Raw genomic sequence first — 26,184 nt, forward strand, 5'->3', positions numbered from 1 at the left:
GGGGAGAGGCGGCGATCCGTGCTCGATTGACGTCAGGAGGGGCAGAGCTGAAGCTGAAAGCTCTGCCCCTTCCAGGAAATGCCGGCGGATTTCCCCCCGGGCGATTTAGGGGCTCTGCAGCTCTCATTTAGCGGCGGATTACTTGGGAGCACTGAAGCGAACTTTATAGAAGGAAGCTTTTGCCGGCGAGGGCCACAAAATATTGTATCGAGGGCCGCAAATGGCCCGCGGGCCACGAGTTTGAGACCCCTGCTCTAGAGCATACATGTCAAACGCCGGCCTGCAGAGCCTTCAGATTTGGCCCTCAAGGGGTTTACCCACTTTGCATTATGTTTGGCCCACTCTAGGGTATTGGTTAAAAAGGGCGCCTGAGCTGCCTGTATGAAAAGGGCGCCGCCATAGACATCAATGTTATTTCTGGAAATATGGGTTACAAGGTGTAGAAAAGGGCGCCTGAGTTTTGATATGGGCTACACCAGGCGCCTTTTTTATAGCCGAAGTTTATATGGGCTACACCAGGCGCCCTTTTTGTAGCCGAAGTTTATATGGGCTACACCAGGCGCCCTTTTTGTAGCCTAAGTTTATATGGGCTACACCAGGCGCCCTTTTTGTAGCCGAAGTTTATATGGGCTACACCAGGCGCCTTTTTTTGTAAACAAAGTTTTTATATGGGCTACAAGCGCTGGAAGCCGAATTATTTCATTCCCCCACTATCCATGGCGGCCTGGAGGGGGAGGAGTAATTAACACATCCCGGAGTTTTTTTGTAGCCGAAGTTTTTATATGGGCTACACCAGGCGCCTTTTTTGTAGCCGAAGTTTATATGGGCTACACCAGGCGCCTTTTTTTTACAGGCGCCCTTTTTTACAGGCGCCCTTTTCATATAAACCCCACTCTAGACCACCAGGGAAGCTATATTGGAAGTAAAGCCCTAGACCACTAGGGAAGCCATATGGGGAAGATAGGCGAAATGACTTAACACTATAGAACAGTATAGGGGAGGGGAGGCGGAGCAGTGCTTTTTTCAGAAGACGGAGCCAAGGTGGCTTAAAAAAAAACATAATAATTCGGCCTCCAGCAATTGCTGGAAGCCGAATTATATCATTCCCCCACTATCCATGGCGGCCTGGAGGGGGAATAGTAATTAAAACGGCCCGGACTTGTGCAGAAGCAGGATCAGCCATATACCGGCTGTATCCTGTGCCCAAGTCTACCGGCGCCGATTTCAAATGTATGCAGGGTAGGGGCCTCTAGACACCAGGGACCTGTATGGGGGAGGACCACTAGACACCAGGGAACTGTATAGGAGAGGGAGGGGACCACTAAACACCAGGGAACTGTGAAGGAGCTGAAGCGGGGCCATTAGACCCCTAGGAACTTTATAAGGGAAGGGGGTGGACAGTAGACATTGAGGTTGCTAGGTCCCAGTGTACAATTTCACCCCCAGTTGTATCTGAGTTTGACACCCCTGATCTAGATGGTTGTCGCCCGTCACATGCGAATCCTGAACATTCCCATCCCCATTCCCAGCGCTGAACTTTATTTCCTGAGGACTGCAGGCTAATTAGCATTGGATGCCACAGCTCAGCAATGCAGAATAATTGTATGATTATTGGTGGCCAGCTCTGCCCTGCTAAACTGGAGCACAACAGTGCAGATCAATAGAGGTAATTGGGCAGCAGCAGTATGGAGGGTGTGATGCAGCATCATATTAAGCTACTTTCAGTTTCTGTGGCACACACATGACATATGGCTGCTATGGAGAAATAACATGATATCAATGTGTATATAGGCTATGATTACCTTAATCCAGAGTCACACGATACTCAGCCTGCACTCAGGTGACTCACAGCTTCCTCTGTCTATAGATGTCTCCAGATCAGACCCTTCCTCCCCCTCCTGATTAACCCCCTCCAGCCCCAGGCACAGGCTGCCCTCACTACCCACTTCCGGGTTACTATTACACAGAAGGAGAGTGAAGCCGATCTGCTACACTTCCGGCTCTCACTGACCATAGAGTGCGGGGAGAGGACAGAGAGGCGCTGCTGCTGGGAGCCTCAGCCTATTACGTAGGAATTGGCTGCCATACACTACTTAGCAAGATGTATTAATTTTGTCTACCTTGTTGTATTTCTTTTATAATATACACACCAGAACTGTTTGTGTTTTAAGTAAAACATATTTTTTAATATTGTACCTTCACTTTGCCTCTATTTATTTCCTTTTAAGCAATTCCAGTTACCTGGTTATCCTGCTGCTTCTCTGCTTCTAATAATTGTAGCCATAGCCCCTGAACAAGCATATGGAGATCAGATGTTTCTGACATTAGATCTGTCAAGATTAGCTTCATGCTTTTTTTTCTGGGGTGATTCAGACACTACTGCAGCCAAATAGATCAGCAGGGCTGCCAGGTAACTGGTATTGTTTGAAAGGAAATAAATATGTCAGCCTCCATATACCTCTCGCTGCAGTTGTCCTTTAACCACTTGAGGACCCACCCTTTACCCCCCCTTAAGGACCAGCGCTGTTTGTTGTGATCTGTGCTGGGTGGGCTGTGCAGCCCCCAGCACAGATCAGGTTGCAGGCAGAGAGATCAGATTGCCCCCCTTTTTTCCCCATTAGGGGGATGATGTGCTGGGGGGGTCTGATCGCTCCTGCCTGCTGGGTGTTGCGGGGGGGGCACCTCAAAGCCCCCCTCCGCGGCGAAATTCCCCCCTCCCTCTCCTACCTGTCCCCCCCGGCGATCGAGGCTGCACAGGACGCTATCCGTCCTGTGCAGCCTGTGACAGGACGTCCCCTGTCACATGGCGGCGATCCCCGGCCGCTGATTGGCCGGGGATCGCCGATCTGCCTTACGACGCTGCTGCGCAGCAGCGCCGTACAATGTAAACAAAGCGGATTATTTCCGCTTGTGTTTACATTTAGCCTGCGAGCCGCCATCGGCGGCCCGCAGGCTATTCACGGAGCCCCCCGCCATGATTTGACAGGAAGCAGCCGCTCGCGCGAGCGGCTGCTTCCTGTTTAATCAGCCTGCAGCTGGCGACGCAGTACTGCGTCGCGTCGCTGGTCCTGCAGCTGCCACTTTGCCGACGCACGGTATAAGCGTGCGGTCGGCAAGTGGTTAAAGAGAGCCCGAGGTGGATCTTTCTCCCGAATCCCCCTGCAGATGGGACACAGAGGCATGTTCTGGCAGTTGCTTTTCCGAATGCTGATGATCACCTAGCTTTTTTAGTAAGAATTTTTTTTGGGGGGGCTAGCATCAGCCAGGCCCCTAGACTCTCTCCAGGCCCTAGGCAACTACCTAGGTTTGCCTTGTGGATGATTCGGCTCTGCGTCCGTGTATGAGTTCAGTCACACTGCACAGGCGCAAGTATGGCTGCGTATGTGCAGTAGCGTGGAGCTGCTCGTACACAGAGGAAATCTCTTTTGTACTGCGCAGGCGAGTGCATCGCTCCCAACTGTCCCTCATTCGGAGGGACAGTCCCACTTTGGGTTCCCACTCCCCCTGTCCCTCTTTCTCCCTCTTTCTGTATTGATCTACAGATCTATGTAAATACATGTACAGTGGCATAGCTAAGGAGCTATGGGCCCTGATGCAAGTTTTACATGGGGCCCCCCAAGCACTCTATACATAACAATTGATGATATGGCGCACCAAAACCTGCCAATGGCAACCACAGTGTCAGAGGTGCAAGAAGGGGATGGGAAACAGTTTGTTAATGATTACTACTATTTAAAGCATCTATAGAAGTGATTATTAACGGCACAGGGCCAATAGAGAGCTAATATTGTGTTTGAGGGAGGGCCCCTCGGGGCCCCGATGCGGTCGCTACCTCTGCAATCCCTATCGCTACGCCACTGTATATGTTCTTTTTTACTCACCCTCACTTTATAAAGAGGAATACTTTATAAAAAGGACTGGGTGCAATATGCGCATTGTCCAGTACCGCACAGCTTAGTATTTATTTATTTTAGTATTGATATAGCGCTGACATATTACGCAGCGCTGTACAGAGATTATTGTCTTGTCACTAACGGTCCCTCAGAGGGGCTCACAATCTAGTCCCCACCATAGTCCTATGTCTATGTATGTGTCCTGTAGTGGAGTGCATGTATCATAGTCTAGGGCCAATTTAGTGGAAAGCCAATTAACTTATCTGTATGTTTTTGGGATGTGGGAGGAAACCAGAGTTCCCAGAGGAAACCCACACAGACATGGGGAGAACATACAAAATCCTTGCAGATGTTAACCTGGTTGGGATTCAAACCGGCAACCCAGCGCTGCAAGGTGAGAGAGAGCGCTAACCACTACGCCACCGTGCTGCCCACAAAGTACATGTTAGATCGGCTTATTGTATCCTTTCTTTCTTTACAGATTGTGCCAGAAGTGACTAACGTGTGACATGGACAAGATTGAGGGTTGCGGTGTGTAAAGTTCCTGCATTTGAAGGGTAATACTGCCCACCTTCTTCATCTTGTTCCAACTGCATCAACTTCTGTCTTGGAAGGTTACACCATGTTTGTTTCTGGAAACGGGTTAGCTGATCGCTCAGAAACAGCCTTATCAGTCCGCCGTACACACGCGCTACTGTCGCCTGAAAGTCTGCCTAGCGGGAGGGTCTGACGGACCCGTCGTTGGCGACCGTAGTGCGTGTGTACGCACCTTTAAGAACACTGACCTAATTATTTGAAACTGAGCTGAGCTTGAACTTTTCTACAAACGTTACCTGTCAGGGGTACCACTTTGTATGCACATGCACAATGACATCATTGTGCATGTTACATTTGGGGGGAGGGGAGCCATGATGTGAGGGCATGAAGAGGTGAATAACGAGTGTTCTGGGAAGGGGGGTGTGGGGAGGGGGGGTATGGGTTGTAGGGGGTGGGTTGAGTACTAAGTTACAGGGACAGACGATGAGTTTTGTAGCAGAATGTTTGCAAAATGCATTTTTATAATAATATTGTCCCTTAAAGAGACTCCGTAACAAAAATTTCATCCGGTTTTCTTCCATCCTACAAGTTCCAAAATCTATTCTAATGTGCTCTGGCTTACTGCAGCAAGTTCTACTATCACCATCTCTGTAATAAATCAACTTATCTCTCTCTTGTCAGACTTGTCAGCCTGTGTCTGGAAGGCTGCCAAGTTCTTCAGTGTTGTGGTTCTATGATGCATCTCCCCCTTCCAGGCCCCTCTCTGCACACTGCCTGTGTGTTATTTAGATTAGTGCAGCTTCTCTCTTCTCTCTTATCTTTTACAAGCTGGATAAATCCTCCTCTGAGCTGCCTGGGCTTTCACATACTGAGGAATTACATACAGGCAGAGCTGTCTGCGCTCTGCAGGAAGAAACAGCCTGACACTTCAGTGGAAGATAGCTGCAGGGGGAAAGAAACACACAAATGATCTCTTGAGATTAAAAAGGAAGGCTGTATACAGGCTGCTTGTGTATGGATGTATTTTCTATGTGTACATCAACCTACTTCCTGTTTTGGTGGCCATTTTGTTTGTTTACAAACACACTTTTTAAAACTGTTTTTAACCACTTTTAATGCAGCGGGGAGCGGTGAAATTGTGACAGAGGGTAATAGGAGATGTCCCCTAACGCACTGGTATGTTTACTTTTGTGTGATTTTAACAATACAGATTCTCTTTAAGTACTGTGGTCTCTTACCTGAAAGGTAAACAATGCATATACAGGTCCTCCTGAGCTTGGCTTTTTTACACAGAAGAATTTTTTAAAGTGGATCCGAGATAAACTTTTACATATTGCATAATTGTGTTCCTTTCATTAAGTTAATAGGGCATTCCTCAAGCCAAATACTTGTTTTTGTTTTGTTTTAAAATACTCTAATTCCCTATAAACTAAACAAGCCTCGCCCACAGCTCCTCCATAGTGTCTTGGCTTTTTGAGAGCCATGTAGCAAGGGCTTATGGGAGCTCAGTCTAGGCAGGAGGAGGAGGAGGTTACTAGCCAGAGATTTCAGAGGCAGAAGGGAGGAGGGAGGAGTAGAGGGGAGTGAAGTTTTCACAGGCTGGGGTCTGGAGATACAGATCAGCTTGCCTGTGTGTAATGTGACAACCAGAACATGGCCACCCTCGTATCACAGGAATAAATAATCATAAACTGTTGAAGCTGTTTGCAGCTAGATTTGCTGTGTAAACTATCTAAACTTTAGATAAAATATATAGACAAGATACTTGTTATAGTTAGTTTTTCCTCTCGGATCCACTTTAAAGAGGAACTGTGACCCAGGATTTAATTTTATCCCAGTCTGTATTACCCCCTTTCCCACGGGAAATCTTTTCCTTTTCTCAAATAAATGATCAGGATTAGGGATGCTCACCACGTTCCGCGGAATTCCGTTTTCCGCGATTCCAGACGGAAATTACTGATTCCGTTCCGTCGCATCGGAATGGAATTGGCATAGCGCTATAGCAGAAATTCCGCGGAACGATGCGTAATTCCAGCGGAATGCGGAATTTTGTAAGCCAATCAAAAGGAAGCCCCTAGAAGAAGTTTAAAGTGAAAACAACAGGATTTCTTCATGAAAATCGGAATTTCTGTACCAATCAGAGGCTTACAAAAACCACCCAAACGGATTTATGCATGAAAATCGGAATTATTTCAGCACCAATTACAGTGTTAACAAAAACCAATCAATCCTATGTTAGCGACCAGCTCCCTAGCTATCTCACCTATCCCAATCATTTTGTATAGGTCCCAAAGCTTACGCGACACTTCCTGCGGCGCAAAAACCACCGCCACGTCCCATAGCTTACACGACACCTCCTGCGGCCCCAAAACCACCGCCATGGGACCACCGCCAGATCCCAAAGTTTACGCAACACCTCCTGTGGCGCAAAAACCACAGCCATGGAACCACTGCCAGGTCCCAAAGCTTACGCGACACCTCCTGTGGTGCAAAAACCACCGCCATGGATCCACCGCCAGGTCCCAAAGCTTACGCGACACTTCCGGTGTCACAAAAACCACCGTCATGGAACGACCGCCAGGTCCCATAGCTTACGCGACACCTCATGCGGCGCAAAAACCACTGCCATGGATCCACCGCCAGGTCCCATAGCTTACGCGACACCTCCTGTGGCGCAAAAACCACCATCATGGAACGACCGCCAGGTCCCAAAGCTTATGCGACACCTCCTGTGGCACAAAAAACACTGCCATGGATCCACCGCCAGGTCCCAAAGCTTACGCGACACCTCCTGTGGTGCAAAAACCACTGTCATGGAACGACCGCCAGGTCCCATAGCTTACGCGACACCTCCTGGGGTGGCAAAATTACCGCCATGGAACCACCGCCAGGTCCCATAGCTTACGCGACACCTCCTGCGGCACCAAAATGACTGCCATGGAACCACCGCCAGGTCCCATAGCTTACGCGACACCTGCGGCGCCAAAATGACCGCCATGGAACCACTGCCAGGTCCCATAGCTTACGCGACACCTTCTGCGGCGCCAAAATGAACGCCATGGGACCACCGCAAGGTCCCATGGCGTAAGCGACACCCCCTGTGGCGCCAAAACGACCGCCATGGGACCACCGGTAGGTCCCATGGTTTAAGCGACACCTCCTGCAGCGCCAAAATGACCGCCATGGGACCACTGCTAGGTCCCATGGCTTAAGCGACACCTCTTGCGGCGCCAAAACGACCACCATGGGACCACCGCTTGGTCCCATGCCTTAAGCGACACCTCCTGTGGCACCAAAATTACCGCCATGGGACCACCGCTAGGTCCCATGGCTTAAGCGACACCTCCTGCGGTGCCAAAACGACTGCCATGGGACCACCGCTAGGTCCCATGGCTTAAGCGACACCTCCTGCTGTAAAAAAAAATGGGCTACCATTTAGCATAAACAAGGTTTCATTTGCGATTACTTTAATTTTTCCGCGGGAATGGAAATTCACAAAATTCTGCGGAAATGTAATGGCAACAGAATTTACCGCTGGCGGAATTCCGCAATTCCAGCGGAACAGAATTTGCTCTTTCCGATCATCCCTAATCAGGATGGTATGTGTGGCTGATATTGTGGTAAAACCCCTCCCACAGTGTGATGTCAGGACCTAGGTTCTGACAGTTTCCTGTCTGTGAACCTCATTGCATTGTGGGAAATATAAAGTTTCCAACTGCCAAGCAACCGGTATCTCCCTCTGTGCACATGTATATCTATAGAAAAACAAGAACCATTTAGCCTATTGCAATGTTAGTGGGTGTGCTTATAAATAATAGCAGTTGGTGCTGTCTGTTTTTTTTGAATGCCTGCCAGTAGTAAAGATGGTTATGCGCAAGCTGATTGTGCACTAAACAACACGAAGAAATTACATGGCGAATATTAATCATTTCTTAATCTCTCTACTATTTTTTAACTTCTCACTGTGCAATGTATTGATTAATTTTTTTCCCCCTTTTTGCTAAAGTTCCACTTTCAATTACATTTAGATCATTCTGCACAGAAACTTTATAACTCAGATCCTAGAAAAATCAAAACCGAAAGTGTGTAGCAACTGGGAGTCCAGATTTGGACAATGTTCTGTACGTGGGAGAAACTGGACAAACTCTGTGCAAACGTAAGAATGGACACAGGCACACTATTAATGATACCAAATCTGGACACCCAGTTGCTACACACTTTCGGTCCAACGGACACAGCATGGATGATCTTTGTGTCACTGCCCTGAAGGGTGGCTTCAAAACGTCAAATGACCGATTAATAGCAGAAACAAAATTTATAAATTGGTTCAAAGCTGTGGAGAAGGGTTTGAATAAGGACAACAACTTTTTATATTGGTATGAGGCTGATGATATTTGAACTTTCTCAGCCATTCTAGCTGAACTTGTGAACTAAGAATTTACGATACCTCTGGGTCAATCCTAATCCCAGGTCTGTGAGCATGAAGTAAACAAGGATCCTTATCTCAGCTAACAACCTCTAACCCCATTTAGATGTTCTGTTTGAATTAAGGCATTTTAATGACATGTATTTATGCTTGAAAAAAAATCTGTTTCCCCTTTTGATGTTGCATGTATATAAGCTGTCTGTACCACCAGGTTGCAAACTAACAGGATATAAGCCCGACGAAGGCTGCAAGGCTGAAAGCTTGTTTATTTTTATTCATTTTTAGTTAGCCAATAAGTGGTATCATCCTGATTTAAAACGTCTTGCTTTTACTGATGGCTAACACGGTACAACACTCTACTGCCATCCTAGAAAAATGTAATTTTAGTTTTCCATAATATGGAGACACTACCTTGCTGCACTACCGGCGGCTCTTGGTGTTCCTTGTGTGGTGTTTGGAAGGTGCCTGGTGGTTTCTCATCAGCCACACTGAGATGGATCCTCACATTTTGGTGCCCTTGGCTGTTCCAAGTGTGAAGAGTATGTATGTGGCAGCTACAAGACAGACTTAAAAAGATAACGAGGAAGTGAGAGGACATGGCTTGGTGACCACAAAGACAGACCATTGGCAGAAGACCTATCTCTGGCTTACTGAAAAGAGGAAACAGACTTCCAACTGAAAGGAAAGATGTCTTATGAAAGAGGAAATGATGAGAAAATCCATTCTCTGTGTGCTTGACTGCACATTCTTCTGCAGCAAGTAGTCGTTTTTTGAACACACCTTGTGTTCTTAGATGAATGAATATTGGATGTGATTTATTAACCCTTTAGCAGCCAATTGCAAGTGCTCTAGGCCAATTTATTTTATCACATTTTTGATTTCTTATTTGTTACATTTCCTTGCTTCTAATTAGTACTGCTGTAATGTGTATTTATGACCGCTTGTCACTAGGGGGCAGTGTTAGACAATAACAGAGGACTTCTACTTTCAGTTTCTATATTTTCTGCTAGTAGGGAGAGATCAAAGCATTCCAAGAATTTACAGCACGAGTTCTACTAACTGAGGTCAGAATCAGTCCACTTATTTCTTAAGCTGCTAATGGGTTAACATACTTCCAAACTTAAGATTTTAGGTGATTTTGCAAACCTGTCTTAGTTAAGTTAAACTATTCTATGAATTTAATTATGTTCTTTGAATGCTTGCATATTTTTTTTCCAAGGTATTGCTAGTTTAATGTTTGCTCCAGTGTTACAGCCAAGAGCAGTCAGGTTTTCCATGATGTCTAAACCCTGCTTAGTTCAGCAGTACAAGAATAGCTGTGAAGAACAGACGCGGATGTCCCACAGGCCTCCACCATTCATCATCAGCGTTCTCTGACATTGAATGAAGTTCAGGAATGGCTGGAGGCTCCAGAGAGTGATCAATCTCTAGCCGATCAATAATTACACCAAGGGAAGGTATTGATTTGTTGTAGTTCGGATACAGTGAAGTCTGTTCAATGCCAACAATTTTATATACGCTGCATAAGATAAATGGCTTCCTCCTTTTCTCAAATCAGCCAAGTCACATTTAACCCTGTTGGATCATATAACCTTCTTTGGTCCTCTATCTTGTTTCCTCACTTGTCCTGTTGAAAACAATGGAGAATGAATTCACGTGTTAGCGCACAGTTTAAAAAAAGGAGCTCGTGCCATTGACTTTCACCACTCATGCCTGAGATGGCAGAGATACGTCATGGAAATCCATGTATGGTTCCTGGGGGCATGGGGAACTCAATAGGACAGACTGGTAGTGACTCACAGATAAGATGCAGATACCGAACAGTGAGGTTGTAGAGCACCAGAAGACTAAGAATGTCTAGAACATCAGGGCAGATCTGGAATAGGGGAATAAGCTACATAATGGTAGAAGTAGTTGAATAAAGTAGACTAGGTGTAGGACAAATGTGGACATCTCCTAACATTTGTTAGTTAATCTCCAAGCAATCATTCCAGTTCCACTTGGGAGGAATAGAGAGGGAATTGGGTAACTTTCACGGTAAGTTAATGAAGGATTCCCATAGCCTTCTGAAGGCAAGAAATATGTCTTACATAGTTGCTTGGCTCCAGGTCAGGTGAAGAGATCTTCCTGTGATATGTGGGCACGATTGGAATGGTCATATTTCCGCACTGTTTCTTCTACTTTATATGGCTGACCCCCTTGAAAAGGTTTGCTAGGACCAACCAATCTGTCATAAGGTGGGAACTTCTCTGTAAACAATAAGAGTAGGGCAAGAATAGGCTTGTACCAGGAGACGTGATCTTAGAGAAGAAAGATGAAAACCATACATGAAGGAGATGAGAGTGAAGGAAAGGAGGAAGCCTCCAACGAGATGACCAGAAAAGAAAGTTCATCCAGAAACATGAGAGATTCAGTAGGTCATGAGGACTTTGAAGAGTTTGTCCTGAACTTTGATGATTATGACCTGTGGGAGTCCATCAAAAACCATCTCACGCAGCCAGATGGAGACAGGATCGGTGAGTAAAAAGGATTCATTTATGCAAAAATAACCCTTTTTTTGCATTTGATGTCTTATGTACGTATATGTGCACTTCAATTTAATTTCTGTGTCATGCTTTATGAAAAAAACAGGGTTCTTAACCTCTTCACTACTGAGGGTTTTTTCCCTTATAGACCAAAGCAATTTTCACATTTCAGCGCTCCACCCATTCATTCACCAATAAAAACAAAAGTTTGCTTTCTTAAAACAGAAAGAATTTGCGATAATTCAGGTTGGAGTGAGCTTGAGACGTCTCCCAGTGCATTACTGCTGAATATATGCAAATTAACCATTCACCAATAACTGTACCACTACTTATCACACCAAAATCATCTATACATTGGTTTTTTTTTCCACCACAAATTGGGCTTTCTTTGGGTGGTATTTTTTGCTAAGAATTATTTTATTTCATATGCATTTTAACAGAAATAATAAGAATAATTATTTCTCAGTTTTCAGCCATTATACTTTTAAAATAAAACATGCAACTGTAGATAAAACCCACACATTTTATTTGCCCATTTGTTCCAGTTATTCCAACATTTAAATATGTCTCTAGTACAATATATGGTAAAAATATTTTATTTGGAAATAAAGGTGCATTTTTACCATTTTTGTACAATCCCCTATGTGCAGATAACAACATTACACCCTCATGGCAAACATATTTAAAAAGTTAAGTCTCTAACTTAATAATTTATGTGTTTTCTTAAATTCGTCCATATATATATATATATATATATATATATATATATATATATGTATATGAATATATATATATATATATATATATATATATATACTGTATGTATATATATATATATGTATATATGTGTATATATATATATATATATATATATATATATATATATATATATATATATATATATATATATATAAAATTGCACTATTATATTTGTCTACTAGAGGAAATCTCAGCTTTCCATATGTTTCTTTTGTACAGTTCTTCAATGAATAATTTCTGCTGTTAATTTCATAAATCCAGCTCTTAGATTGGCTTTGGGAACATAGGTTCCTATTCTCCAATCTGTCCTGTAACTGCTGGTTACATCAGAAACCATAGACGATTAATTACGCCCAGGGATGACAAGTGAAGTCTACTTTTTCACTCTATTGAGTTAGCCAATAAACTACATCATTTTTACTCAACAGTTTTGCTTTAACAGGTGACTAAACATTAAAATCCATTGTTGTTAGTAAAATTGACTTATTTGTCAATCTAGAAATGCAGTTTTAGTGCCCTTTCTGTTTCTGCTGTATGGTAAGAATTCCTTCTGATACTTTTTTTTATTTCAGTGGGCAGTACATTTTTAAGATAGCTTTCTTCATGGTCATTTCCAAGACTTAACCCCCAAAAAGTGCAGTCAGACAAAATGATAAAAGTACAATTGCAGGGCACACACTTTAACCTTGTACATTTGGAACAATACAGATCACTCTTCAGATGACAGAGGTTCTGCCTGTCAGAGCTTTCATCAGGTTTTATGACCAATGGACAATGACAAGCTATTTTTTGCTAAACAGAAAACACTCCAACTAGGATCAGCCTTTTTTATAATTTAGAAAATGCCTTTAACAGAAAGTATTTTTTTTAATTATAACTAGCAAGTGTGGCCCTGCTTACACATAAAACAGGTTTAGTTGGGTATGATTAAAAGGAAAAGCAATGATGAGTTGGTTAGATACGCTGACACAAAATAAGATTAGTGATGGACAGGTGACCAGGGGAAAAACCTTGGTGGTGAAGTGGCAAAGAACCAAGAAATGTATTGGTTATTGGCTTGGTAATGTGGTGTAGTCATGATATGTAGGTTGAGTATAAGCTTTCCCTACCAATCCCTAAAGTGGGCCAGTGACCATTGAGTATGTAAACATCCCTTGTGGTGTACAGGCTGTTATCCCTGGTAATGTCATTGTTGGTCTATTAGTATGTTCCCTTGTGATGTTCCTGTTTGTGTATTTGTAAGTTCCACTAATACTGTCCCTAGTGGTGTATTGGTAAGCCTCCTGGTAATATTACTGGTGGTGTATTGGTAAGCCTTCTGGTAATGTTCCTGGTGGTGTATTGGTAAGCCTCCTGGTAATTGTCCTGGTGGTGTATTGGTAAGCCTCCTAGTAATGTTCCTGGTGGTGTTTTGGTAAGCATCCTGGTAATGTCCCTGGTGGTGTGTATTAGTAACCCTCCTGGTAATGTTCCTGGTGATGTAATGGTAAGCCTCCTGGTATTGTTCCTGGTTGTGTATTAGTAAGCTTCCTGGTAATGTTCCTGGTGGTGTATTGGTAAGCCTCCTGGTAATGTTCCTAGTGGTGTATTGGTAAGCCTCCTGGTAATGTTCCTGGTGGTGTATTGGTAAGCCTCCTGGTAATGTTCCTGGTGGTGTATTAGTAAGCCTCCTGGTAATGTTCCCGGTGATGTATTAGTAAGCCTCCTGGTAGTGTTCCTGGTCATGTATTGGTAAGCCTCCTGGTAATGTTCCTGGTGGTGTATTGGTAAGCCTCCTGGTAATTGTCCTGGTGGTGTATTGGTAAGCCTCCTGGTAATGTTCCTGATGATGTATTGGTAAGCCTCCTGGTAATGTTCCTGGTGGTGTATTGGTAAGCCTCCTAGTAATGTTCCTGGTGATGTATTGGTAAGCCTCATGGTAATGTTCCTGGTTATGTATCGGTAAGCCTCCTGGTAATGTTCCTGGTAATGTATCGGTAAGTCTCCTGTTAATGTTCCTGGTGGTGTATTGGTAAGCATCCTGGTAATGTTCCTGGTGATGAATTGGTAAGCCTCCTGGTAATGTTCCTGGTGGTGTATTGGTAAGCCTCCTGGTAATGTTCTTGGTGGTGTATTGGTAAGCCTCCTGGTAATTGTCCTAATGGTGTATTGGTAAGCCTCCAGGGAATGTTCCTAGTGATGTATTGGTAAGCCTTCTGGTAATGTTTCTGGTGGTGTATTGGAAAGCCTCCTGGTAATTATCCTGGTGGTGTATTGGTAAGACTCCGGGTAATGTTCCTGGTGGAGTATTGGTAAGCCTCCTGGTAATGTTCCCGGTGATGTATTGGTAAGCCGCCTGGTAATGATCCCGATGATGTATTAGTAAGCCTCCTGGTAATGTTCCTGGTTATGTATTGGTAAGCCTCCTGGTAATGTTCCTGGTCATGTATTGGTAAGCCTCCTGGTAATGTTCCTGGAGGTGTATTGGTAAGCCTCCTGGTAATGTTCCTGGAGGTGTATTGGTAAGCCTCCTGGTAATGTTCCTGGTGGTGTATTGGTAAGCCTCCTGGTGATGTTCCTGGTCATGTATTGGTAAGCCTCCTGTTAATGTTCCTGGTGATGTATTGGTAAGCCTCCTGGTAATGTTCCTGGTGATGTAATGGTAAGCCTCCTGGTATTGTTCCTGGTTGTGTATTGGTAAGCCTCCTGGTAATGTTCCTGGTGGTGCTTTGGGAAGCCTTCTGGTAATGTTCCTGGTGGTGTATTGGTAAGTCTCCTGTTAATGTTCCTGGTGGTGTATTGGTAAGCGTCCTGGTAATGTTCCTGGTCATGTATTGGTAAGCCTCCTGGTAATGTTCCTGGTGGTGTATTGGTAAGCCTCCTGGTAATGTTCCTGGTGGTGTATTGGTAAGCATCCTGGTAATGTTCCTGGTGGTGTATTGGTAAGCCTCCTAGTAATGTTCCTGGTGGTGTATTGGTAAGCCTCCTGGTAATGTTCCTGGTCATGTATTGGTAAGCCTCCTGGTAATGTTCCTGGTAATGCATTGGTAAGCCTCCAGGTAATGTGCCCGGTGATGTATTAGTAAGCCTCCTGGTAATGTTCCTGGTGATGTATTGGTAAGCCTCCAGGTAATGTGCCCGGTGATGTATTAGTAAGCCTCCTGGTATTGTTCCTGGTGATGTATTCGTTAGCTTTCTGGTAATGTTCCTGGTTGTGAATTGATATAACTAGGGGACACAGTTATTTAGTGCATCCCAGAGTTCTCCTTTAAGACCCATAAAGGGCTTGTTGATTCAGAATTCAGCCGGGATGCCATTTGTCATACACAGCTTTCACCTTGAGTAGAAATGACCAATGAGATACAAGGAACCCCTGTTTGCATACAGAATGAATCCAAATCATACGCAGCTTGGAACTCAGCCAATTAAAATCAACAGGAAGTGCATTTGATTGGCCCATTTCCAAGCAACATACAACTTGCATTCAATTTGCATGAAAGTTGGACTTATTAGCATCCCATTGGCTATCTCTAGTGCTGGGTGATGTCACTAGAGTTCAGGGAATCCTGGAAATATTGACATGACCCAGAAAGTAGTCGCCTCCACGCGTATTCTGGGAACAGTGTTCATCCAGCAAGAAGGAGCGTGTTCAGCAATTTATTCATTTTATGATGTGTTCAGAAAAGTATTTCCTCTGATTTTTTTTTATTTTTTTTTATTTTTGAATAAACATAGTTTGTTGTTAAATAAATATTTACACATAACAATAATGCGGAATACAAAAACGCATAACAAAATCCATGCAAAACGGTTTAAGCGAGGTTCACATTATGGATTTCATTATTAGAACTATTATTATTATTTTTAATTTATATAGTGTGCAAGGTTCGCGTTATGAATTTTATTATTATTATTTTTTATTTATATAGTGTCAATGTCTTTCACAGCGTTTCACATAGTACAAAATAAATAGTGAGGAGCATAAATTCATGAGAAGTTCAAAACTCTGTACAATCAATGGGCTTGATTCACAAAGCAGTGCTAACTGTTAGCACGCCTGTGAAAATCCCCTTAGCACGTCTAAACCAGCTTTTCGCGCGCAAAACTGGGACTTGGTGCGCGCATAGGACTTTGTGGCGTAAAACTTTGGGCACAAAACTTTGCGCGCGGTCTGATTGAGAAATCCGGTGCTAACCTACTTAGCACCCTGGTTAGCACGTCTAAAGACTTTAGACGTGCTAAGTAGGTTAGCACTGCTTTGTGAATCAAGCCCAATGACTCCCAGCAATACAAGTACATACATAGCTGATGGGTGGCTTGAGATGTCACCAATACGGGTACATGTTCATATGATAACTTACAGCAGTATAAGACTAGAGATGGCTCGAACGGTTCGCATTCAAACGCGGACACGCAAACTTCGGTGGTTCGCGATCGTGATCTAACAAGAAATATACGCGAGTTCGACCTGCCCCCTATACATCACAGTCAGCAGGCACAGGGTAGCCAATCAGGCTACACTCCCTCCTGGAGCTCCCCCCCCCCGTCCTTATAAAAGGCAGGCAGTGTCTGCCATTTCACTCACTTGTGTGGCTGCAGTAATTAGAGAAGGGAGAGCTTGCTGCAGAGACATTAGGGAAAGTTTAGTTAGGCTCTTGTTAGGCTTGTTAGGTTGCTCTTTCTTGCTGATACTTATTGCTAAAAAGCACTCCTCATGCTCAACAGCTCTTTTGAGAGCTAATGTTGTTCTTGTGATCTATTTTTTTTTGTGTGTGTGTGTCCCACAGACACTTGTTGCATATACAGCCCTGTCAGTCGCAACTGGCCCTTGGCCCCTTGGTAATTCCTACTGTGCCCCTGCCAGGCCCAGCACATTCAGTGACTACCTGTTCATGGTACCTGTGTGTGTGACAGCTGCACATTTGTAATACCAATCCCTGCATACCTGTTCAGTGCACCTACCCACATGACCGCACGCAGTGTTATATACCAGTCACTGCACCTGTTCACGGTACCTGTGTGTGTGACAGCTGCACATTTGTAATACCAATCCCTGAATACCTGTTCAGTGCACCTACCTACCTACGTGACCGCAAGTGTGAGAATCCGCGGAGACGCCGCCACGCGGGGCAGCATGGCGGCGGTCTCCGCTTCCCAGCCAGCAAGTTCCGCCTCACATGCGGAACTGCTGGCACGGGCTCGTGGGGACACCGCCGCCGCGGCTGGCGACTTGGCGACGGGTCCGGTGGTGCAGCCGGCAGCCTTCAGCACGAGTTCGCGCGCGGACCCCGGGCCTGGCCTCTCTGCTACACAGAGGCAAAGGGTCAGGATGTATACCTCCTACGTAGGAGGGTCAGCTGACTCTTTAGTCAGCTGACTGCTGGAGCACTGAGGATTGGCTGGGTGGCGCTGCAGATGCGCTCCCAGCATATAAGGAGCCTTTCTTCAGTTGCTCCTTGTCTGCTGTCGTGAATACATTGCTGTGTTAGCGCTCAGAGTAGCTCAGTGCCCTGGTGTTGATACTAAGGATTTCACACCTTAGTTAGGATTGTATTTGATATTGTATCTGTGTTTTGACTCCGGCTATCCTTGACTACTCTCTCTCTCTACGCTATTGTACCTCTGCTTATCTGATTCTTGTTGCCGACCTCTGCCTGATTACCGATTACTCTTCTGCCTTCCGCTCCTGTACCGCTGCCGCCATCTCTGTTGCTGAACCCTTGCCTGTCTGACCTTTCTCCCTTCAGAGGAACGTCTCCCACTGGAGGGTTATCTCTGAGGCTTGCCTCTCCGAGACGCCTGCCCCAAGCAGACGATTACTGCTAGAGGTCGAGATTACTCACTCTGCCTGGTTAGAGGATCTCACTCACGAGGTTCCCATTCAGAGATAACCACACCTCTGAGGAATTGCCGTGTGGTGGATATTTCCACACTTCTGTGATATATCACTGTATTTATTGTGTTCTTTGCTGGGTGCCCAGAGGTTAGCAATATATCTGTATTATCGGTGATTTTGCAGATCTCCAATAATCAGGTATATATCTGCATTCTTGGTGATACTGCAGATCGCCAATAATCAGATTCTCTCTGTGTGCTGACACTGATCGTTACAGCAAGCAGTGTTATATTATATACCAGTCACTGCACCTGTTCACGGTACCTGTGTGTGTGACAGCTGCACATTTGTAATACCAATCCCTGCATACCTGTTCAGTGCACTTACCTACCTACGTGACCGCAAGTAGTGTTATATTATATACCAGTCACTGCACCTGTTCACGGTACCTGTGTGTGTGACAGCTGCACATTTGTAATACCAATCACTGCATACCTGTTCAGTGCACCTACCTACCTACGTGACCGCAAGCAGTGTTATATTATATACCAGTCACTGCACCTGTTCCCGGTACCTGTGTGTGTGACAGTTGCACATTTGTAATACCAATCACTGCATACCTGTTCAGTGCACCTACCTACCTACGTGACCGCAAGCAGTGTTATATTATATACCAGTCACTGCACCTGTTCACGGTACCTGTGTGTGTGACAGCTGCACATTTGTAATACCAATCACTGCATACCTGTTCAGTGCACCTACCTACCTACGTGACCGCAAGCAGTGTTATATTATATACCAGTCACTGCACCTGTTCACGGTACCTGTGTGTGTGACAGCTGCACATTTGTAATACCAATCCCTGCATACCTGTTCAGTGCACCTACCTATGTGACCGCAAGCAGTGTTAACTGTAAATATTAGAGAATGGTGCAATGTTATAAAAAACACTATATAACTGAAAATAAAAATATATTAGAATATAATAGTCATAATTTTTTTTCGCTTCAGTGTCTAGGCTAATGTAATAAATGTATGTTATAAGTAGACTTTTCATTTAAATACAGTGAGGACTTTATTTCTGATCTGTGTCGGTTACTGTCTCGGTTGTCCGGTATGTACAGTTCTGAATCTGGAGGAGCCCCCGGCGTTGCGCCGACAGCTTGCGGCAAAGAATCGGGTCAGCAGGAAGGAAGCCACCGTAACTCCTCCTCAAACAAACTGGGCCAAGAAAAAAACTGACCGGAAGGGACCCCACGAGGTGAGATCTTACCCAGTTTACCATCCCATCCTCCTTTCCTGAGTTTCAGGAATTTGCAGGTAAATTGGTTAAACTTCTGGCCGCAATCCGTAAATCCAAAATCATTTATTTACCTCCCTGTATTAAAAAAGTGCTGTCATATTTACACTGCGCTTTGTACAGCACATTAAATAAGTTGTGTCACCTGGCACACACCTTCAATTTTTATTGGCCAATCATTGACCAATTTTATCACTTCCATGTAGTGGGAGAGTTTACCTACACAATCTTCTCATAGTATTGTGTTGGCCCTTATACTACATGGAGGTGGTAAAACTGGCCAATCAAAATTGGTGTGTAAGCGCCCTAATGCTGGGCATACACGGCTCGATTTTACTGCTCGATTCTCCTGCTTGATCGATTCCCTGCTCGATTCCGCAGGCGATTCTCTTATGTGCCGCTCCATTTTTTAAAAATCTTTTTCCATTCACTTCAATGCGGAATCGAGTGGCGAATCAATCGAGCAGGAGATCGGACATGTCGGAGATTATCTATCGAGCCATCTTAACCTCCTTGCCAGGTTATCCCGAGCTGAGCTCGGGGGTAACCTGCGCAGGAGGATTGCTAAGGCCCCGCTGGGCCGATTTTCACAATTTTTTTTTATTGCACGCAGCTAGCACTTTGCTAGCTGTGTGCATAACTAGATTGCCACCTCTCGCCGCCGATTTGCCGCTACCCGTCACGCCACGCCACCCTCCCCTCCCCCCCGACCCCTTGCGCAGCCTGGCCAATCAGTGCCAGGCAGCGCTGAGGGGTGGATCTGACTCCCTCTGACGTCCATGACGTCGGTGATGTCATCCTGCCCCATCGCCATGGCGACGGGGGAAGCCTTGCAGGAAATCCCGTTCTGAATGGGATTTCCTGCTTGCGCAGATCGCCGGAGGCGATTGGAGTGGGTGGGGGGATGCCGCTGCTCAGCGGCTATCATGTAGCTAGCGCTAGGCTAGCTACATGATTTAAAAAAACAAAAAACAAAAAAAAAAGTGCTGCGCTGCCTCCCTGCCGCAATAATTGGAACGGCAAGGGGTTAATGTCTCAGAATCGAGCCATGTATTCCCAGCATAACATCCCTGCTATTTTTCTAGAGACAATATTTTACCAGGTGATCATTTTTCCAAGTTGATGCAAATGTTGTTGCAGTGTTTATGTAGCTTGGAGTTGGGTCAACCCACATTTTGTGATCCAAATCATGACACTTTTCAGAATCCTATGCTTTTCACCATGATTGTCATTTTCTTAAAGTGAATGTTTACCGTTTCCAAAAAGAAAAAGTCAGATACTAACCTAAGGAGAGGGAAGGCTCGGTCCTAATGTCCCCCGTGGCAGTATTCGACCAGTTCGGTCAAATACTGCCACTTCCGCATGCCGAAGGAAGCTTTTGGAAGCCTTCGGGAGCACTCGGGCTCCCGAGGACGGGGCCGCTCCATACTACGCATGCGCGAGCGCCCTCTATGATGCGCTCGCGCGTACGTATTATGGAGCGTCCCGTCTTCGGAAGCCCGAGTGCTCCCGAAGACCTCCGAAGTCCCTGCGGCGGCGGACGCGAACGGGGGAGCCAGCGCAGCACCGAGGGCACCGGGAGAGGAGAGGGAAGGCTCATTAGGACCGAGCCTTCCCTCTCCTTAGGTGAGTATCTGACTTTTTTATATTTGAAACGGTACCCATTAACCTTGATTTTCTATTACATAATGACACTTTGTGACAGTTGCCACTTTTATAAATTGAACAAACAGATCTAATCACAACTATATAAGGGCCAGCGGAGATCACTGCTTCAATAGTGCCGAACAAACACCTTAGAGAATAGTGGAGCACAAAAGTGTTTTGTTTTCAGCATGTGTTATGTATTTTTGTGTTCTCCTTTGAAGCAAGATTAGCTACACACCTTTACTTTGTCTCTGTGAGGTTACATTATTCAGATAAATCTTGCACAGGACACAAAGAAAACAGAGAGAAATGAACCCTGTGAGTATTTAGAGAAAAGAGCCTGTCTAATTCCCCCTCATCTATAAGTAATCATAAGTGTTATTTGATCTCTCAGCTGTGTCAGCACAGACATTCAGCAGTCCTTGGCAGACACAGCTAATATGTAAACACAGGATGTTAATGTCTGCTTCCATGAAAGGAGGAAGTAGACACACTGTAGATTTATTGCAGGAGCTCTGTAAGCTGTAACACAGAAATGTTTTTCTTTAAAGACACTCTGCAACAACAAAAATATCCCTCTGGAAGATACTTGCATCGGGAGGGAGAAGCCTCAGGGTCCCAATGAGGCCTCCCCATCCTCTGTAGCCTGGGATAATCCAGCGCTGGCACCCCCAAAACTACCTCGACAAATCCTGACAATTACTGTGCATGTGCAGCAATATTTACCTACACGATCCGGCGCAGGCACAGTAGCGGCTCTTTACTCAGGCTCAGGCAGAAATAGCTGAGCCTGATTGATCCGCTCTTCTGCACAGGCGCAAAGCACTCGTGCCTGCGCAGTAGAGCTTATATGATCGGGATCGGCTATTTCTGCCATAGCTTGAGCAAAGAGCCGCTACTGCGTCTGCACTGGATCCCGCTGTTCGGGGGGTCGCAGTGTTGGATTGCTGGGACAAATGAGGACGGGGGAAGCCTCGTTAGGATCCAGAGGCCTCCCCCTCCTAAGATAAGTATCCCCTAGAGCAGGGGTGCCCATTAGGTAGATCGCGATCTACCGGTAGATCGCGAAGGCCTTCATGGTAGATCCCAACCCATCTACAGTTTCCATTCTGTATATACAAGTGTGCTCCTAAAATTGTACAAGGGTAGATCACTGTGACTTGCTAATTTTTAAAAGTAGCTCACAAGCCGAAAAAAAAGTGTCGGCACCTCTGCCCTAAAGGGGTTTCTTTGTTACAGGTTTTTTTAAAGGTTATTATGCTGTTGCTTATTTTTTAAAGCAGAGAGGAAGTTCTCAGTTCAGGTCCACCATTTTAGCCGCCTGGATGTGATTGTCACGTCCAGGCGGCTGCAGTAGAGCTGCTGCGTGCTCCCACGCGCACCTGCGTTCTCCCGTGCCCCCCCCCCCCCCCCCCCCTCTTTAGCCCAGAGATCAATGAATGGGAATATAGTTTCCATTCATTGATCTAAGTCCCCATCAGAAAGGCCGATGGCTTCTTAGCAGAAGCCGCAGTCTTTCTCAGAAAAAAAAAAGTTTACCGTCCTTCCTATACTTCCTGGAAGCGAGAGCGTTCGCTTCCAGTACTAAGTTGTTTTTTTTTACTTTTTTGTTCATCACAGGCAAAGAAAAACGTGGGCACCAGTAAAATGCACACCTCTGTGTTTAATGATGCATTGCAGGCAACATTCCAACAGATCTGACAGCAAAAAGGCAATACTTCACCCCATCCAGGTGCACCCAGCATAGAGACCCCTTGGTCAACAATTGTTTCACATCAGAGATGCATCATCAAGGACCCTTCAGATCTTGGCAGCGTGGGACAGGAGCTCCACGCCAGCAAGACAGCGCTTCCCTTTTAAAGGACTTCCGGGTGCGCTCACATGATCCCACCGGCCAATCAGATTGTCCTGTACGCATGACGCAGCCGCATGCGTACAAAAATACGCATGCGCATGCGGCATATATGGGTTGGCTGCCTCCCACGGCTGAATGTCGCATGCCATGCGTCCATTCATCCGCGTGGGATACATCATGCTGCCAATCCCTAGCAAAAAACTTTTTGCTAATTAGTACAGGGTTACTGACTGACCAGGGGGAGCAATGGCCTGGCGGCCTGTGCACACAACCTGGAAGAATACTCAGGATAAGAGGCACGGTAGCTCATACATATAAGCAATTACAGAAACCATTATCGAAAGGTGAAAAAAGGTCACCAAGTGTAATGAAACAAGAAAAGCAACGCCACAGATTCAGCCCAAGAAGGAAGTATATCAAGGAGATCCATATTGGAATTAGCTCGACCATTCGCTTTACCCTCCCACTTAGATAGCCCCTCCCATACAAAGACCCTCCCTCAAATATTCCCTTACAGCAAATTTATAAATGCATATCTAATATTTACATTAGGAGCAAGAAAAACCTATGTCATTTTTTATCTACCTTTCAAGGAACACAGCAAGGTCATTTTTATCATTGAAACCTAACGGACCCATGGCCTCGGTTTTAGAGATTAGGTAAGCTTCTCGCTGCAACAATATTTTCTCACGGTCCCCTCCCCTTTTGGGATTCTGGACATGCACCAAACCCACCATTCTCAACAGTGAAGGGTTGCTGTCGTGCGCTACACTAAAATGCTCGACCAGCCTAGGTACTCCTCCTTCACCTTTTCTTATAGACCTGATGTGTTCCACAAGTCTTTCACGCATAGGACGCGTGGTTTCACCGATATAATATCGAAGACAGGGACAGAAGAGCACATAAACGACAAATGCGGTTCTACATGTAATAAAGTGTTTGATCTGGACGTCCAAATGTCCTAACCTCACGTTAGATGCTCTCAGCATATGGCTACAAGTGGGACAAAAACCACAAGGGAAACTACCCATAATTCTTCGATTGTTTAGCCAATTGTCCTGATGCTGTTGAATCTGCTCGCTTTGAGTAACCACAGAACCCAGGGTAAACCCCTTTCTGTAAGCTATAGTAGGTGCCTTAAGCACCTTATCTCCTAATCCTGTGTCACGTTCTAAGATGGACCAATTTTTGGAAATAATTTCCTTAATTTTTCTTGACATAGGTGTGTAATCAAACACAAAGATGAAGTTATCATTGTCTTTTGCTCTCACTTCTGGGGATTTCTGGTCTTCCGCCCCCTCCAGCAACTGGTTCCTATCCTGCTCTCTTACTCTCTCCAGAGCTCTATCAAGGACGGCAGCCTCGTAACCTCGCTCTAAAAATCTCTGGTACATCTCGCCTGACTGTAATTCAAAATCCTGTTCATTAGTATTATTTCTTTTTAACCTCAAAAATTGGCCATAAGGGATGGCTGATTTAACATGGGGGGGGTGATAACTGTCGTTATGTAGCACCGAATTTGTCGCTGTGCTCTTCCTATACCCCTTAGTTATTAGGGTATCCCCCTGTACCTCCAGTGTTAAATCAAGGAAAGCGACCCGATCACCTCCCCATTCACCTGTGAACCGCATATTCAACACATTATCATCCAGGTACTGCATAAAACGGTCGAACCTGTCCCTGGTGGACGCCCAAATGACAAGCACATCGTCCACATACCTCGACCATGTCCTCAGATCATATCTATAGGGATTTCTTTCTCCATAGATATACTCTGCTTCCCATTTCGCCAGAAACAGATTAGCGAAAGTTGGAGCTACCGCTGTTCCCATGGCTGTACCAGCTATCTGTTTATACCACCTCCCCTCAAATCTGAAGGCATTGTGATCTAAGACAAACGAAAGGCAATCACCCAGAAACCGACTTTCTGCGTCAGTTTTCCAACCACAGTCATGTAAGTGTTCGAGGACTGCCTCAACCCCCATTTTCTGCGGTATCCTGTTGTACAGGTTCACCACATCAATGGTGGCAAGGCAGTCACCCTTCCTTCACTCCAACTGTTGTACCATTTGCAGGACATGGGTGGTGTCCTTCAAATAAGATGGCACAAAAGATAACAGAGGTCTAAGGACATGGTCGAGGTACTTAGAAAGGGGCTCAGTAACTGAGCCCCTTCCAGAGACAATGGGCCTGCCCGGGGGGTCCACCAGGGACTTGTGGACCTTGGGCAGGAAATAGATCACTGGTTTCTTAGGATAGGGTAAGAACAAGTCTTCTCCCAGTTTAGCATTGATGAACCCCTCCTGAACTCCCTTTCTGAGGAGGTTCCTCAGTTGATTTTGATACTGATAGGTGGGATCCCTCTCTAACTTTAAGTAAGTATTGGAGTCCCCCAACTGCCTCATGGCTTCATTGATATAACTAGCTGTGGACATCACGACAATATTCCCCCCCTTGTCCGCTTTTTTGACAGTCAAGTCACGGCGGGACTTCAACCATTTCAAGGCCCGCCATTCTGTAGCAGATAAATTCCTTTTATCCCGAGGATATATCAAGGCTTTAGCGTCCCTTAAAACTTGCTTCTGGAAGATATCAAGTGCAGAGCCCGACATAGGCGGGAAGGGGGCGACAGACCTGCAGGCCCGATATGGTCGGGCCCGCAGGTCTGCCGCCTCACCCTCCTCGCCCAGGTCCCCACCCTCCAACAGCAGCGACTGCAGATCAGCCAACGCCATTACATCTCTCGGAGTTGGATTTGGAAAGAAGCCCAGATTCCCAACTGGACAGGAGGCAGGCACCGTTTCTCCAGAGCCATAGATACGACATATGTTCATCTTCCTCACATTTTTGTAAAGATCGATCTCAAAACGTGTGTAATCAAAGTTCCTTGTGGTCACGAAATTCAAGCCTTTGGATAACACATCAATGCATGCCTTAGGAAGCTCTACATGAGATAGGTTTAGCACCTGTACAGTTCCAGATCCATCACTCTTAGGTTGTATTATCGGGGCGGTAGCCCCTTCCACGACACTCGTCTTGCACATTCTGCCCCTAGGCTTTCTCCGTCCCCTCCTTGTTTTTCTAAAGGGATATTTTTGGGTTTGGGCCCTCTTTTTTCACCTTCCGAGTCTGAACCAGACTCAGAGGTCCAATGTCATTTTTTGGATTTAGGCTTACGGGGCTTCCTTTTTTTGGGATAATTCTTTGGTTTTTTTTTTTTACTGTGGCCATCTTGTGGCCAAATAGTAAAACTACATCCACATAATTTTTTCAAAAATAAACACATATTATTAAATGTAAAATTAACTGTTTCCCTCCCACACCAAAAATTACCCAAATAAATGTTTTAATAAAAAAAAAACATAAATAGTTACCTAAGGGTCTGAACTTTTTTCATATGCATGTGAAGAGGGTGTATTACTCATAT

The 26,184-nt window shown here is 45.3% G+C and overlaps 2 protein-coding genes across 3 annotated transcripts in view; one reads left to right on the top strand and one right to left on the bottom strand.

Annotated features, from left to right (window-relative positions):
* The window catches only part of STK11IP (serine/threonine kinase 11 interacting protein), a 70,037-nt gene extending 68,144 nt beyond the window's left edge, over positions 1-1,893 (bottom strand). The window contains exon 1 of the mRNA XM_068245958.1: positions 1,803-1,893. The gene's annotated coding sequence lies outside the window, so the exon portion shown is untranslated. The remainder of the gene's footprint in view (positions 1-1,802) is intronic.
* Positions 1,894-4,198: 2,305 nt separating this feature from the next.
* The window catches only part of SLC4A3 (solute carrier family 4 member 3), a 60,891-nt gene continuing 38,905 nt past the window's right edge, over positions 4,199-26,184 (top strand). Inside the window, exons 1-3 of one of the 2 annotated variants that reach the window (XM_068245962.1) lie at positions 4,199-4,287; positions 4,375-4,450; positions 19,080-19,216. Coding sequence is in view for 1 of the 2 variants with exons in the window: in XM_068245961.1 (XP_068102062.1) it covers positions 11,171-11,372; positions 19,080-19,216 (339 nt within the window). In the remaining variant the exon portion in view is untranslated. Of the gene's footprint in view, positions 4,288-4,374; positions 4,451-10,672; positions 11,373-19,079; positions 19,217-26,184 lie in introns of those variants that run through there. The other variant, XM_068245961.1, reaches the window with a different exon arrangement.

This window comes from Hyperolius riggenbachi, chromosome 7 (assembly GCF_040937935.1).
Source record: "Hyperolius riggenbachi isolate aHypRig1 chromosome 7, aHypRig1.pri, whole genome shotgun sequence".
Classification (NCBI taxonomy): Eukaryota; Metazoa; Chordata; class Amphibia; order Anura; family Hyperoliidae; genus Hyperolius; species Hyperolius riggenbachi.